Here is a 16,656-nt window from a genome sequence, read left to right as displayed (position 1 = left end):
CTGGCCTAAAGATGACATGGATGGAGCTACACCATATCTCTTTCACCCATCCAAATAATTCAGATCTACATCAAGTGCTACAGTAGAGTCGGTTTGGAATGGATTGGAGGTACAAAAATGGGTCTGTCCCTGATGTTTTTCCTGGAGAGAAGTGGCTTCTTTGCTGCCCTTCTTGACACCAGGCCATCCTCCAAAAGTATTTGCCTCACTGTGCGTGCAGATGCACTCACACCTGCCTGCTGCCATTTCTGTACTGGTGATGCCCCGATCACACAGCTGAATCAACTTTAGGAGACGGTCCTGGCGCTTGCTGGACTTTCTTGGGTGCCCTGAAGCCTTCTTCACAACAATTGAACCGCTCTTCTTCAAGATCTGATAAATGGTCGATTTAAGTGGAAATCTTACTGGCAGCAATATCCTTGCCTGTGAAGCCCTTTTTGTGCAAAGCAATGATGACGGCATGCCGGTTAACCATGGTTGACAAGAGGAAGAACAATGATTCCAAGCACCACCCTCCTTTTGAAGCTTCCAGTCTGTTATTCAAACTCAATCAGCATGACAGAGTGATCTCCAGCCTTGTCAACACTCACACCTGTGTTAACGAGAATCACTGACATGATGTCAACTGGTCCTTTTGTGGCAAGGCTGAAATGCAGTGGAAATGTTTTGGGGGATTCAGTTTATTTGCATGGCAAAGGGGGACTTTGTAATGAATTACAAATTCATCTGATCACTCTTCTTAACATTCTGGAGTATATGCACATTTCCATCATACAAACTGAGGCAGCACTTGTGAAAATTAATGTGTCATTCTCAAATTTTGGACACGGCTGTAGTACCGTATTCAGACAACCAAGGTTGGAATCTGAATAATTCTAGAAGGGTAAAAATGAATTAGACAAACAAATGTAAATAACTTGCACAATCTTTATTTTATTGTCATGTAACAGGAAAGGGGTCAAGTTTGTAGGTTGCATGGACAAAGGATTTTCAAATTCCATTCATCACCCCACCAAAGTAGAGTGTATTTACAACCCTTTTTACACACAATTTCAATACATGTATGATGAATATATTAATTCATTTGCTGAAAATGGTAAAATAGACATTCGTGATGAAATCTCCACAAGGGTGGAAAACAAAGCTTACCCAAACATAACCTCAGAAATGGAAGAAACGTTGACTATCTCCCACAGGGTTTTCCTGAGATTTGCAATTCAATAAATGAGTTGAAGGGGATCAGGCCTTTGGATAACCATACAATAATTTTGGAAAAAAAACAAAACAATAAATAACAGCCTCGCTGTTTGGAACATAAGAAAAGAACACCCACATTCTATTGATTACACTTACTATGTCATCCTTACAGCAAAGCCAAAGTAGTTCAACCAAATAGCTACATCTCATATTATTTAAAAACTTCCAAGACAGAATACAATCAAACAGTTAAGTATTTTTTTTGTGTGTTTTTTTTGGCAATGTCACGTATATCTCTCATTCCGCAAAAAAAAAAAAAAAAAAAAAAATTGTGCAAAAATTCTTGAAATAAACAAATGACATTACAATCCTGTTCCCATTTCATAGAGGCTTTCAATAAAATATAATACACAATGTAGTCGCAACGTCGACAGATAATACTAGATACAAAGTACATTTCAATGTGTGCAAAATTACTATTCAAACTGTATTCAGTTTTTGAACGGAGTGGTGTATTAAAAAAAGTTGCAACAAGCAGGCATCAGTTCATTGTATGAGAATGAATTAATCTTTTCAATGTTGACTGTAATTACAGACTATCCTTACATCCTCCTCAGTTCAAAGTACCAAACTACTCGCAGTTGCAAGATCAACTATGGAGAACTGATTGCAGTCCGAATCCCCATCACAACACAATTTCATCAGAACAAATAAATTCAGTAATCCATACATCCTTACCAACAAAAAGAACAAACCCACTCTAATGTGAACATGGAGGACAGTAGAATATAATAAGGCCTGAAAACTATATTTCTGTTAAAGCCCTGCCCAGAAACCACCTAGCGCCTTCCTCCTAGGAGCTTCCATAGAACTCAGAATTTATGCCATTCTGAGGATTGGTGAGGTGTAAGCAATATGGCGAGAATTCCATCTAACCTACAGTATCAGACGGCAAGGATGAGCTATTACCATAGACTATACATTTTTTTCTGAGCCTTTCATATCCACATGAAGTGCCTAGAGGGTAGGGTCTAGGGGTCGATTTGGGATTGGCCATAATTGTACACAATTTAACATATGTCCCTTTAGTCTGCAATGGATTCCTCCCTCCTTATATTCAGGAAGTTCCCATGTCCCTGAAGTTCCCTGAACTTGGCTGAGAGTTGGATTCCACATCCATTGGCTCCACTTCATTTTTCACCTCTTTCCCATTTGTCTGGTCCTCTCCAGCTTTCTTTGTGTTCTCCCCACCCACTGGCACTGCTTTGTTATCAGACACATCACTAAAGTCAGTCCTTGGGTGTTTTTCACCTCGTTCTGAGGAGTCCTTTTTCGGTGAATCCTTTTTGGGATCCTCAGTCTTGGCTTTGTGGGATGATGCCGCTGATGGGCTCGTCTGATGTGGGTGGTTGTCGTTGGGGACGCCCGTGCCTTCCTCCCACCCGTTGGGGCAGTTCTCTGAAGGACCGTTGCGTGTCACCACCGTGTCACCTTCCCTTTTCTTCTTAGTCGGTTGCGCCAAATTCTCAGACTTCATTTCAGATGCAGCTGCCTTGACTTTGACCGAGTCCTGGACGCTGTCCTTGGCTTGACTATCCTCTTTGAGTCCTTCCTCCATACTGTGATCTCCTTTAACAGACTCTGGGTCTGGGCTGCCTGAATGGTCCATATCAAGATCATTACTGTTCCCGTTTCCCAGTGATTCTGAGTCCTCTGAGGAGATTGCTGGCCCAGAAGGATTAACAGAAAAATCCTCAGCCTGCTTATCTCCATCATTACTCAATGCTTCATCATTCAACTTGGTAGTCTCCTTCACCTCCTCCGTGACACCCTTCTCCTTCTGGGCTCCCACTGCCTCTCCCTCTCTAGCCTTGGCTCGTGTGCGGCCTTCCTCCGCTCCCTCTCCGTTCCCCTTCTCCGCCTTCTTCAGCTGTTTCTGGATCTTTCTGGGGCACCATACAAACTTTTCCTTGGGCTCAAAGTGCTGGAAAGCATAGCGCAGAAGCTCTTTGCGCTTTTGCTTGTCACGAATGGCAAACAGGAAGTAGTCGAGCACGCTGCGCTTGACGCTGCTCAGGTTCCTTTTGACCAGAGTCTCCTCCAGGAAGAAGCGCACCAATGGGCTCTGGTAATGCTCAAAGCCTAGCTCCCCCAGGCTCTTCAGGATGCGCGTAATGCGGAGGTTGTTGTGCATGTTCCTGAGACAGAAAACACAACCAATATTTAGATGGAGGACCCCTAGTAACAGTTTACAACACCACTGATGACAAAGAATGGTCATCAGTGGTTCCACATGGTCTTAAGAAATCACATCCTGTAAAGATAACCAAGGCATAACTTCAGCAACTCACCTTTCAAGGTTGGCGAAGCGTTCTCTCCAGTTCTCGGCGCGTTTGACCTCACCTGTGTCTTTGTTGACCAGCTGGATACCATAGAACCCCAGCATGAGCTCGTAGGACTCCACCAGCCTCTTCTTGGCCTCCTCACTCTCCCTGAAGGCCTGAGGACACAGTGGGGCAAGAGCACAGAGACCATTATCGTCGCCTTGCTAGAGAAGCTCCATTCATAAACACTTTGTCTGCTCACTGGACCTAAGGGAGTCCTTTGACAAGTCATCCTATGCTTACTGTTTTTTTTTTTGGTAACAGTATTTATTGGAATTTCACAATTTTCACCCATATTGAGACAAAGCAACAAAAAAACAGCACTCACTTATACACATACAAACACCATTTTCCTCTTCCCGCTCGGCGCTTCTCTCACCCCATCATTGAGTCTCTCAATACATATATTTTAAACAAACTTACAGAAATTAAACAAAAAAAAGCTCAGTTTCAACCAAGTTAGGTTCCACACATGGAACGTACAGTATAATTCTGAAATACATAGATCACCACCATTCGAAGAGAATCCTTGCAGCATAATAGCTGATATCTAAATTACCTAGAACCTGAGCTAAGGTTCCCATACTTTGTAGAACTGATCTGTTTTAGAATGCAATGTACATGTCAGATATTCCAGAGGCACCCATTCAAATTGGAATAATATACTATCTTTAATAGAAGGAACCTTATCACTAATCCACTGTAAAAGGATGTTCGCCCTCACTGCGAAGGTAAGGACGTTGTAAAGCCTCCTCTTACCCACTGAAGGAACATGCCTACTAGGGAGACCCAACAGTAAAGAAACTGGGTCCAATTCTAGATCAACCCCTGGGATCTTTTTAATTTCTTGCAGAACACCAGACCAGTATCTTTGTATTTTGGTACATGACCATAAACAATGTGTTAGGGTGCCTGTATCAGTTTTACATTTAAGACACTGAGGGGAAGAGGAAGTGGGGCTAAAAGCATGCCTGCGATCTATGCAATCTGTGTATTATTCTTAATTGGAACGCTCTAGTACGATTATATATATATATATATATATATATATATATATATATATATATATATATATATATATATATATATATATATATATATATATATATAATTTTTGCATATCTCCAAAAGTCCTCCCACATCTCTTCATCAATTGTAACAGACAATTCTTTCTCCCACACTGGTTTCACCCTCTGTGTTGACAGCAGAAAAGGCCCTTAAAGCATCATAAAACAGACTTAGACATTTTCCTTCATGGGAAAAAAAGCTTTCTTTCAATGACAGACATATCAGGGTTACCAATTAAGGTGGTGTAATGTCTTACTTGTAGGAAGTGGGAAAAAACCCTGTTTTGGGAGTCGATATTTCTCGACCATCTGCTCAAATGACAAAATCTTATCAGCAAATAAGTAATTTAGTCTGCGTATGCCCGTATTAAGCCAAAAGTGAAAGCCAGCATCCAGCAATCCTGGACCAAAATCTGGGTTGTTAAGAATTCGGGTAAGAACAGAGGTTAGTTTGGACCTTCCCAGGAAGCGTTGAACTAACCTCCATACTTTGTGTGTTAAGTGTAATGGGATTATTGCAGTGATCTTCTACAGACTTGAAACTTCTGAAAAATAAAAGATCCTGTAAGGGGTATTTTGAAAGAGAAGTCTCAATGTCTAACCAAATAGAGTCATCGTTTATGATCCAGTCAGAAATATAACATAGGTGGGCACACCACTGATAGAACTTAATATTGGGCAGATCCAAGCTACCCATAGAACTTGGCAGCTGCAATATTGCCATCTTAAGTCTTGGCTTGCATTTACTCCATATAAAAAGGAACTTAGCCATCCATTTACATCCTTTATTACCTTATTGGAGAGTAATACTGGGATCATTTGGATTGGGTAAAGTAGTCTAGGTAAAATTGTTCTTTTTCAAGAGGGATATTCTACCCAACCAAGAAATCGGGAGAGTTTCAGCGTTCCAGATCTTGTCTTATTGTATCAAACAAGGGAACAAAATTGGCTTTGTATATGTGCTGGAATTTAGGAGTTACAAATCTACCCAGATACATAAAACCTGAGGGAGATAATTTAAAAGGGAAGGGGAGAGTTATTAGGTACAGAGTGAAGGTTACCAAGTGGCATAGCTTCCGATTCAGTTAAGTTAATCTTGTAGCCTGAGAATTCGCTGAATAATTCAATAATATTAATAAGAGATGTAATTGAAGTATCGAGGACTAGAGATTAATATCAGGACATCAGCATAAAAGCTTATTTTATGGTAAACATCACCAATGAGCAGCCCCTGTATAGCAGGCGTTACTCTGATGGCCTCGGCCAGTGGTTCCATAACGAGTGCAGAGGAGAGGAGACAAATGACAGCCCTGTCTGGTACCTCTGTATATAGAGAAGCTATTTGACCTTAGCCCATTAGTAAGGAGAGCAGCCTGAGGATCATCATATAAAACTTTCACCCATTTTAGAAAGTTGTCCCCTACACCAAATGTATTTAAAGCAAAGAACAGGTAAGACCACTCCACACAATCAAATACTCTCTCAGAATCTAGGGAGAGCACAAGACCATCAATAGCACTTTGTTGGTAGGCTTGGTTGACATTAAGAAGCTGCCTGACATTGTTGCATGACTTACAGCCCTTAATGAAGCCAGTTTGGTCTCCTTTCACAATTAGTGGCAGTGAGTCCTCTAATCTTGTGGCTAGAATTTTAGAAAGTAATTTTCTATCCACATTCAGAAGGGAAATTGGTCTGTACGAGGAACAAGACTCTGGACATTTTCCCTTTTTGAGAATAAGTGATATGTTGGCTTCTCTTAGCGTTTGAGGGAGCTGGTCCTTTGAAAATGAGTGGTTAAACAGATCACGCAATGGCTCAAGGATCAGGCCATGGAACTCTTTATAGAACTCACTACAAAACCTGTCTGGTCCTGGGGCCTTACCATTTCGCAAATTATTAATTGCGAACATTATCTCTTCCTCTGTAATAGGGGCATTAAGGAGAGACCTCTGAGCTCCCTACTATATCCGAAGAACAATCTTAGAAAATAAGTTCTCTTCTTTGGGTACATCATCTGGCAGTTCGGAGGCATAAAGTTTTGCATAAAATTTCTTAAGAGTCATTTATCAATTTATTTTCATATAATTGATTGCCATCAGAATCAGTAATAGTGGCAGTTGACAGAGTCAGCGCTCTTTTTAGCAAATCTAATTTTCTTTTCAGCGTCCTGTGTTAGGAGAGAGTCCAACGTTGATCTAAGGATTAATATTTCCTTTAATAGGGCAGGAGTGGGAGTTTTAATGTAGTCTGTCTCTTTAGTTCCTAATTCACCCTCTAACGCGTTTTGCTTTTCACGCTTTTTCTGTCTCTGAGTGGCTGTCTATGACATAAATCAGACCCCTTGCGCACACTTTACAGGTTTCCCAAAGGAGCAAGGAAGAGAAATACTTTAAAATCTGTAATAAAATATGACGTGACTGTATGGTCTTTAACAACGGTTATAGTCGAACTCTAATGTCTTGACCGATTTAATGCCCCGTTGAGTTATGTCCAGGATCACCTCCGCATGATCAGATATGACTATGCTTCCTATCCTAGCGGATAAAACAGACTGCAAAGACATCCTGGGCATAAAAAAGTAATCTATTTTAGTCTGACATCCATGAGGTGCAGAGAAAAAAAAAGTGAACTATGTTGGAGGGATGAAAAGTTCTCCAAACCCCAGATCATCACAAATATTTTTAAGTGACTTAGCTTGAGGAGAGAGTGAAGCTATACCACTGGGAAACGTATCAATAAGGGGGTTCAACAAATCATTAAAATCTCCAACCACTGCAGTGTCTAGAAATACCTTAGTGAGGAAATCAGGGGGGTGATCAGGGGGGAAGTAAATATTCATTATGGAAATGTTCTGCCCTTGTAAAGTACCATTAATTATAACAAAGCGACCAAATTGATCTTTCCCGCAATTCAAGATGAATTAATTAAGTTATTTTTCCCAAGAATTGCTACACCTCTACTTCTGGATGTAAATTATGAGAAAAACACTTGACCAAACCCGCCCTGTTGTAATTTCAGATGCTCCTTATCATCCAAATTAGTTTCTTGCAATATCAATATTTTCTTTTTTCAAAAAAAGACAATCCCATTTAAAAAGAAGGTACTATGGCTCCCTCTAATGTTCCATGTGCATACACAAACTGTTACCTGCCATTGCACTTTGACCATTCAATATCCAGACTGAATCCTACTGTAAAAGTGGGGTGGTACCTTTTTCCATGTGTTGAACTCTCCTCTATCTCACCGAGCATAAACAAACGATATGAACCCTGAACTTGAACTATACTAAACCCCAAAATGAAACATGTAAAAATCCAAAAGGGTTTTACCACTAGCTAACATGCCGGGGATTTCAACATTCCAATGTAGACTCTTAAGTCCGCATTGCCACTCAATAGCCTCATCCTTTAGATAGATAGATAGATATATCTATCTATCTATCTATCTATCTCTATCTCAGCCTGACCTATAGCGGAAGTTCCTTTAGCAAGAAAAATAATAAAGATACGAATATTACTGAACCAGAGCACGTGAGAATACTGAACCAGAGCACGTGAGAACTCACCACTGTTTCATGATTAGATTCAAATAAAAAGTTATCCAATGCTGCGGAGGTGCAGCTTAAAGTTATTTACCCGAGAGTCAATAAACGCAGCAGCCTCTTCAGGTGTGAAGAGTTTAGGCGATCCGTTGACCATAATCTTCAACGTGGCCGGGTACAGCAGTGCGTAGTCCATCTTCATTCGAGTCGAGCCTTCGCCTCAAAACGCTTTGCGTCTTCGTACAGCCGCTGTGGAATAATCATTGAAGAATGAGACCTTTGGACCTTTACGTTGACTACCTTCAGAGCCGATGTTTCTAGCCGCATCCATGACACACTGCTTGTTGGTGAAGTTGTGGAACTTTATAACCACCGTGGGCGCTGGTTGGGACCGGGTATCGGTGCTTGAGAGCATTGGGCTCTGTCCAGCTTCACACGACCAGCCTTAGTGTCCATTTGTAGGTAGCCAGGGATCCATGACATTTTTACTGAATGTGTCCCTTCAGAATTTTCCGGGAGTTCCACAACACAAATATTGCATCTGCGTCCTCGATTATCCAAGTCAGTGTGCTCCGCCATTTCGCACACCTGTTTCTCAAGTGCTTTTATCTTAGTGTCCATAGACGTAGTTGAAGTTTCCACTGTAACAATTCTTCCTTCTACCTCATCAACACGTTTGAAAACCCTCTGTAGTTCAGCCTGCTATTGCTTCCAAGACCGTTATTATCTTAACATCGATCACTTTAGTGATGTTATCAGTCATCTTTTGAATCACCAGGTCCATTGTGCTTGGATCCGCAATGGTGTTAGCTCCTCCTGCACATCTACAGGGATGGTGGTTTTGGTCGAGTTCTTAGTAGTTCTGTTGGGCATGTTGTCGGATATTTTTGAGAAATAGCCGTCAACACCCGTTGTAGGATAACTTATTTAGCCAATTCTACCACTTTTTCAAGCTAGGAGAATGTAAAAATATAAATTTACGAATGCCACGGGAGCTCGCTGAAACAGTGTTCTGTCTAGGGCGCCATTTTGTCCCCCCTATGCTTACTGTTACATTCAACAGCAACTCATTTTATGAAAAAGGGCATTTCACAGTGCTTTATTGTACCCCTTAACCCACTTGCAGGTCAGTGCTCCTAATACATCACAATGATCAAGCAAAATGTGAACCACTCACCAGGATCTCCTTCTTGGTGAGCTCAGAGGCCATGTAGTTCACTCCTGGTTCCCGCAGTGGAAACAACCTGAGAGCAACAGTGGATTATAACTTTAGATGGATAGATATCAATAATAGCACAGTGGAATCACTTCAATAATGTTTCAATTGTGTTTTGTGATAGCTTTCCTGTTGATGTTTTACTGCTCCGTGCTCGGGCCAAGTGACAAAATGTTGGTGATTGACAGTTTATTGCAACAGAATGTAAACGCCATCCAAGTTTACGACACTTGAGATTCGATTACTGTACTGTTATCATTGTGAGTCGGGCAAATTATTGGCCTAGTCATAAAGTAATATAGTATAATACTACATTATAATGGTATAACCAGCATTTTCACTTTGGATGAATTGCGTGCCAATAGTGAACTGCATCCTACTCTGTCCTGGGATGCTAATATATGCATATTATTATTGCTGTTTGATAGAAAACACCGAAGTTTCTAAAACTGTTTGAATTATGTCTGAGTATAACAGAACTCATAGGGCAGGCAAACGTCCAAACTGGAAGTGGAAATTCCAGGGCTGGTCGAATTTCAAGTCATCGCCTATCCACATCCAAACAAGATATGGATCTGTTCGCACTTCCAATGCCTTCCATGTCAACAGTCAGTAGAACGTGGAATGAAGCCTCTAGTGTGATGTGGGGCTTGATGGGACGGGAATGAGTCAGTGGACTGTCAGAATGCCAGTTCCTGGCTGCGCAAATTACTGTTGATATCGCCTGCATTCCATGACTCTGCAGACAAAAACGAATGCTCCGGTTGGAACGTTATTGGATATATATGATAATAACATACTGAAGATTGATTCTCTACTTAGTTTGACCAGTTTATTCGACCTGGAATATAACTTTAAAGTTTTCGTCAAAGTTTGAGTATTTCTGTTATCTGGAGTAGCTCTCTGTAGTTACTCTGGATATTTTGGAGGCATTTCTGAACATGGCGTCAATGTAAACTGAGATTTGTAGATATAAATATGCATCTTATCGAACAAAACATAAATGTATTGTGTAACATTGTCATATGAGTGTCATCGGATGAATATTATCAAAGGTTAGTGATTCATTTTCTAATTCGGCTTTTGTGGCTCTCTTTGGCTGCGAAAAATAGCTGTATTTTTTTTATTTGGTGGGGGCTTAAACACAACATATATTTATGTTGTGTTTTCACTGTAAAACATTTTTTTATTTTAAATCGGACACGATGGGTAGATAAACATCTGGTTAATCTTTCATTTGCTGTATTGGACATGTCAATGTGTGAAAGTAAAATATTTCAAAAATATTTTTGAATATCCCACACTGCCTTTTCAGCAGAATGTTGGTTGGGGGGGGATACATAAGAAACAAATACACACAACTAGCCCATAACAGAACCGGAGCATTTAGGATCATACATACCACTGAATGTAGGAGTGAACTCTCTCCAGCCTCTTATAGTCAGTCTTCCATTCTTTATGAAAGGATTCTATTAAAATGTCTAAACAAAGATATAGAGCATCACATACACCATTACACACATTTTCCAGTCACTGAAAACAGCTTGGAAGAATAGCAAATGACCTACCATCAGGGGAGGAGGGGTATTCGTTGAGATAGAATTTTAAATTGAACATTCTCTCTTCTGAGCATTCGTCGTCTGTTAGATTCTGTGAAGACACGCAGACAAGCAGCACAGTCAGATGTCTAGATGACGTCTCATGACAAGATAAAAACAGATGACCTGTGTAGGGCCTGGAGTTTTACCTGGTCAGGAGAAAAAAAAAAGTGGGTTCTGGTAAGACCAGGTTAGCCTAGGCTTACTAAGACCCAACATTTTTCCTGACAAATTCACATGGACAAAAACTCCTGGCCCTATTCATGTGTAATAACAAGAGCCTTCAGACTTACAGGATACCCTTTTCTGTAGTTCTGCATGTCCTTGGCAGCCCTCATGTTCCTGGAGAACGTGTTTGACCACTGTGAAAGATATGGTACAGCGATATTGGATGAACCATTTGGCAGAAATACATTTAAAAGGGCATTATTCATTTTCTTTTGGGTACCTAAAATGATTTTGACCTGGGTGTAAGTCAGTGGAACTGAAGAGGATACAGGTACCAGACCATAGCTGTAGTTTCACCCCATAGTTTCCCTGTTTGTACAGTTGCATGGGTGATTTGGTGCAGTGTTAATTTCATCAACAAAAATGGTGACGAAACTACCAAATACTACTTTCCCCTAAAATGGGGGACTATGTACAAAAAGTGCTGAAACGGTTCACCCGATATGGATGAAAATGTCCTCAAATGAAAGCTGACAGTCTGCCCTTTCACCCCATAGTGTTTCCTCTGCATTCATTTCAGTGTGGTGCTGCGCTACGGCAGAATCACTGCAGTCACATCAAAAGAAACATCCTTTCCTACAAAACATGGTTTCAATAAAGTTCTGTAAAGCACATTCGCTTTTCTTGGTAAATGGATAAGCTGTCTGGGTTCACAGTTCTGAAGGTTATTTACCTCTGTGAGCCGTGGCAGACAGCCTGCAACTCAAGAAACACAGCACGCCAGTGACCAGTGCGCGAGTGACAAGTGTGGATACGTTAGCCAACTAGTTAGATTATGTAGTTAATTTGTGGGATTTGTTTCCACCTTCACCCATATGTAGTCCTAACAGTCTATATTTCCCCTTGTCTTAAGTTTTTTTATTTTAATTTTAAAAGACCCTCCTTCACTAAACCCCTAAAATAAAGCAGCTTAATTGAATTGTAAACCCCAAATCTATTTTGTATGAAGAAACAACCGGTCATTCAGCAAACTTTGAATATCTGGGTTTTCCCTCTTCACAATGCTGAAAGACTGCATTTAAATCAGTGGACACTACTAATTTTTATTACAATACACCTGTCAATTGTTTTCTTAACTAGAGGTTTGTTATTGCTAAAGGTACAGCATAGGTGTAAACAACTTCTTATTTTAGCAAGAGCACACTTGTATAGCCTAAGAAAGTAGCAGAAATGTGTAGAAAGTAGTTTTGAATGCATGTTATTGAAGGGAAACAATAGTCTTGAAAATATCATTATGTTGTCAAAAAGTTCATATACACAGTACAATGAGAAATTCAACTACAAAATAGTCTTCTCCCATTAAAAAAATAAAATAATTGCCCCCACCCCCAAGGTGTATAAACAATAAATACAATAGATACAAAACAAAAACGTGAAGAACAAATCAAGCAACTCTAATTAGCACATGTAGGACAGTATGCAAGTGTGTGCAAGGACTTTGCAGATGCATTTCTCACATGTGCAGCACATATTTGTTTTACAGTCCTTTAGAGGCATCTCCTCCTCTTGTCTGCCCCAGCTGCAGCCTCAGGTGGATCAGGACAAGATTCAGCCCCCTGAACAACTTTCACAAGCGCTGCTGTGCAGGTGAGGCGCTCCAGTCTTTGAATGTGTGGGGTTACTAGTGCCTTTCCCAACTGCTCCAGGAACACCCCTCTTGTTCCACTTATCAGGCATCCAGGTAGGGTTGATCTTGTGCCATATTACAAAGGCATTGTATGAGAACACGTCAATGATGTTATGGAAGATGACCAGGGGCCAGCGCTAAATGTAAGTTCTAAATCACCTTGTCCAGGTTGTCCATGCCATCTTTGTTGTGGTTGTAGTCCAGGATGATGGCTGGCTTCTAGTCCTCACGATCACCGATCTCAGCCATTTTGTGCAGTGTGCTCAGGAAGGTCACATTCTTTTTCCACTTTGGGAGGTAAGAAACTAGATTGGTGGTGGGGGAGAAGGCAAACTTTGATGAGAAGGCCTCTCTCCCCCTTATCGCGAGGAAGGAGTTCAGACTTGTTCTTTCAAACTGTGCCAACCATGGATATCTTCCACTTCAGGAGCTGCTGGCTGAGTTCAATCAGTAGCATACAATCTCAATATCTTATTGTGTGAATGTCTCTGATTTTTGTGGTGCATAAGTGATTTTATAACTGCCGGGTCAAAAATGACCCTAAGACAATCTACGTACCCTGGTGGTGTACAGCTTTCATGGAAATATGAACAAAGGTGATGATGTTTAGCTTTTTCTAATGTTGGGGTCACTATAGGAAAAGGTAATCAAATTTCAAGTTGAAAAAATATAATTTAGGGGGTTCTCTCTGCTGTTAATTAAACAAAGCAGTGGGTCATTTTTTTTTACTGTTAAGTAAAGGATTAATACACTTGAGCCAATCAGTTGTGTTGTGACAAGGTAGGGGGGTATACAGAAGATAGCTCTATTTGGTAAAATACCAAGTCCATTTTATGGCAAAAATAGCTCAAATAAGCAAAGAGAAACGACAGTCCATCAAGACATGAAGGTCAGTCAATACGGAAAATTAAGAACTTTGAAATTTTTTAAGTGCTGTCGCAAAAACCATCAGGCGCTATAATGAAACTGGCTCTCATGAGGACCACCACAGGAATGGAAGACCCAGAGTTACCTCTGCTGCAGAGGATATGTTAATTTGAGTTACCAGCCTCAGAAATTTTAGCCCAAATAACCGCTTCAGAGTTCAAGCAACAGACATCAACATCAACTGTTCAGAGGAGACTGAATCAGACCTTCATGGTCAAATTGCCCCAAAGAAGCCACACCAATAAGAGTCCAAATGGGAGATTTTTGGTTCCAACCGCCGTGTCTTTGTGAGACGCGGTGTGGGTGAACGGATTATCTCCGCAAGTGTATTTCCCACCGTAAAGCATGGAGGTGGTGTTATGATGCTCTGCGGGTGACACAGATTTATTTCAAATTCAAGGCACACTTAACCAGCATGGCTACTACGTCGCTGCAGAATGCTACCCCATTCCTTCTGGGTTGGGCTTAGTGGGACTATCATTTACTTTTCAACAGGACAATGACGCAACACACCACCAGGCTGTGTACGGGCTATTTATTTGACCAAGGAGAGTGGTGGAGTGCTGCATCAGATGACCTGGCCTCCACAATCTCCCAACCTGAAGCAAATTGAGATGGTTTGGGATGAGTCCGACCGCAGAGTGAAGGAGAAGCAACCAACAAGTGACCAGCATATGTGGGAACACCTTCAAGACTGTTGGAAAAACATTCCATGTGAAGCTGGTTGAGAGAATGCCAAGCATGTGCAAAGCTGTCAAGGCAAAGGGTGGCTATTTGAAGACTCGCACACAGTTTGATTTGTTTTACACTTTTTCTTACATGATTCCATGTAGTCTTTCATCATTCGTCTTCACTATTATTCTACAATGTAGAAAATATAAAAATCAAAAACCTTGACTAGTATATACAATTACACCTGTTTACTTGACTTTTATACTCTATAAATTGACTCCAATTAACTTACCGTAGCAAGTTTGCCACCTGCAGTAGGCAAGTAAAGCAGTTGTCAAATCCATCACTTCTGTTTTGGCTTTGCCCATAGCAACATTCTAAAATTAGATGGATAAGAACTCCCCAGTGTTCTGCCACCAACTTGCCCACATCTTGCTCGTGCTGCAATGTCTACAAACACAAAGCTCGCTCGTGCTTGGCTCTGCCCACTGCCTTGCCCACTATGATTAATTTGCTCTCAATGGAACCAACAGGCTGTGGTCTATCTTCAGTTAGTCCAAAAAAAAGCTTTGCTGGAGTTGCTTACCAAGAAGACGGTGCCTGTTCCTGAGTGGCCTAGTTACAGTTGACTTAACTCAGCTTGAAAATCTATGGCAAGACTTGAAATGGCTGTCTAGCAATGATTAACGACCAATTTGACATTGCTTGAATATTTATTTTTTTAGGGATAATGTGCAAATATCGTACAATCCAGGTGTGCAAAGCTCGTAGAGACTTACCCAGAGAAAGACAAACAGCTGTAATTGGTGCCAAATGTCATTCAAAATGTAGGCCCATTGACTCGGGGGTCGAATACTTACGTAATAAATAATTTTATTTGTCATAAAATGTTTTCCAAATGTTTACATTTTTTATTCCAATTTGACATAGTATTGTGTAGATTGTTGACAAAAATATAATTAAATCTACATTTAGTAGTTTTATAGGGCCTAACTGTTGGCACTGTGTCACAGTTATAGTCCATCGTATGTACTGTTCAATCTCGCGTAGTGGCTTCGCTGACATGCATCTAAACATTTTTTTTGCTGAGTTTGCCCCAGCAAGATGTACATGCTAAAACCGCCACCGAAGGCTATAATGCAATGACTAGCTCAAGACAAAGTGGGGATGAAAAGCTAACGTTACATCTAGCTAACGTAACGTTAGCATGCTAAAGGCTAGATAAAGCGTTAACGTTAGTTAGCATAGTAGCTAGCTAGCTTTGTAACACAAAACTAAACGAGGCATTATAAATGAAACTCGTTAAATATAAATGATAGTTACCAACTCACTTAAAACTATTACATTCTCCTGCAAACAATATTCCACATTTGGAGGTAACGTTAAGTCGTTAGGCTTCCATTAGTTGAACAGTTGCTAACGTTAGCTAGCAAGCTAACGTGTGCTAGTAGTGGCCTAATGCTACCATTAGTTTTCGCGTACTCGTTCGCCGTGTTAACGCCGACATTTGAATAGTTGGTTACACAACAGAAAAAAAATGCAACGTACTAAACCAGATGTCCATGATTTAGTTTTGTCCTGGCTTGAGCGACGCGTTTGGTTCTCTCCAGGATCGTCTCCATCACTCTCGGTGTCCCACGTCGAATCATACACGCACACTAAATCGTCCTGATCCATCATTTAAAACACAATGTCACAATGTGGGCTTGAGAAAGACCAAAAGCGAAATCTGCTAGCCAAGATAACACATGAGTTGAACTTCCAGGCCTAAATTCTATGACTACCACGACCGACCAACCATCCCTCCTCCCGGTCAGCAAAATCCATCGTCGCGATTCGTGGTACCAGTACGGGTTCGACAAACATGAGTGACAGGGTGAAATGGTCTGCAGTCAATGCATGTCTATCTGCTGGCTGAGCAGCTTCTTCTTCTGTGGCTTTTATGGCGGACTACAACCCCAAAATGTGTATTGCTGCCACCTACTGGACGGGTTGAAACCAAAAGAAGGTAGAAATAAAATCCATACGTGATAGGGAAACTAACTTAATCCACCCAAATTAAAATAGTACACTGACAAAACAAAACTCCCATTTTGTCCTTCTTTCAATTCTTCATATCTCCCTTCTCAGGCTCTAGGGCCTGAGAGAGTGGTACGGCTCTAGGGCCTGAGAGAGTGGTACGGCTCTAGGGCCTGAGAG

At 40.9% G+C, this 16,656-nt stretch overlaps 1 protein-coding gene across 2 annotated transcripts; it reads right to left on the bottom strand.

The window, feature by feature from the left end:
• Positions 1-913: 913 nt before the first annotated feature.
• Positions 914-16,370, bottom strand: LOC124031715 (opioid growth factor receptor-like). 2 transcript variants are annotated; one of them, XM_046343305.1, is made up of 7 exons: positions 16,006-16,370; positions 11,297-11,365; positions 10,974-11,055; positions 10,808-10,886; positions 9,367-9,433; positions 3,549-3,697; positions 914-3,395 (listed from the first exon to the last, which is right to left on the bottom strand). In XM_046343305.1, the coding sequence occupies exons 1-7, from the start codon at positions 16,135-16,137 to the stop codon at positions 2,315-2,317; spliced, it is 1,659 nt and encodes a 552-aa protein (XP_046199261.1). In that variant the 5' UTR covers positions 16,138-16,370; the 3' UTR covers positions 914-2,314. The 2 variants fall into 2 exon arrangements, with proteins under 2 accessions (XP_046199261.1, XP_046199262.1); XM_046343306.1 differs by lacking the exons at positions 10,974-11,055; positions 11,297-11,365; positions 16,006-16,370 and adding an exon at positions 8,284-8,438 and having other exon boundaries at positions 10,808-10,884.
• Between the last annotated feature and the right edge of the window lie 286 nt (positions 16,371-16,656).

This window comes from Oncorhynchus gorbuscha, linkage group LG03 (genome assembly GCF_021184085.1).
Source record: "Oncorhynchus gorbuscha isolate QuinsamMale2020 ecotype Even-year linkage group LG03, OgorEven_v1.0, whole genome shotgun sequence".
In the NCBI taxonomy this organism is placed as follows: Eukaryota; Metazoa; Chordata; class Actinopteri; order Salmoniformes; family Salmonidae; genus Oncorhynchus; species Oncorhynchus gorbuscha.
The sequence above is the reverse complement of the archived record's forward strand: the minus strand, read 5'-3'. Positions and strand labels throughout refer to the sequence as shown.

What these genes read in the sequence shown, in the direction of transcription:
- LOC124031715 (XM_046343305.1), bottom strand. Translation starts at nt 16,137, where the DNA reads ATGATGGATCAGGACGATTTAGTGTGCGTGTATGATTCGACGTGGGAC. An exon ending in AATCATGGACATCTGGTTTA is followed by an intron (nt 11,366 to 16,005) that starts GTACGTTGCATT and finishes TATCTTTCACAG; the next exon opens with TGGTCAAACACGTTCTCCAG. An exon ending in ATACCCCTCCTCCCCTGATG is followed by an intron (nt 10,887 to 10,973) that starts GTAGGTCATTTG and finishes ATCTTTGTTTAG; the next exon opens with ACATTTTAATAGAATCCTTT.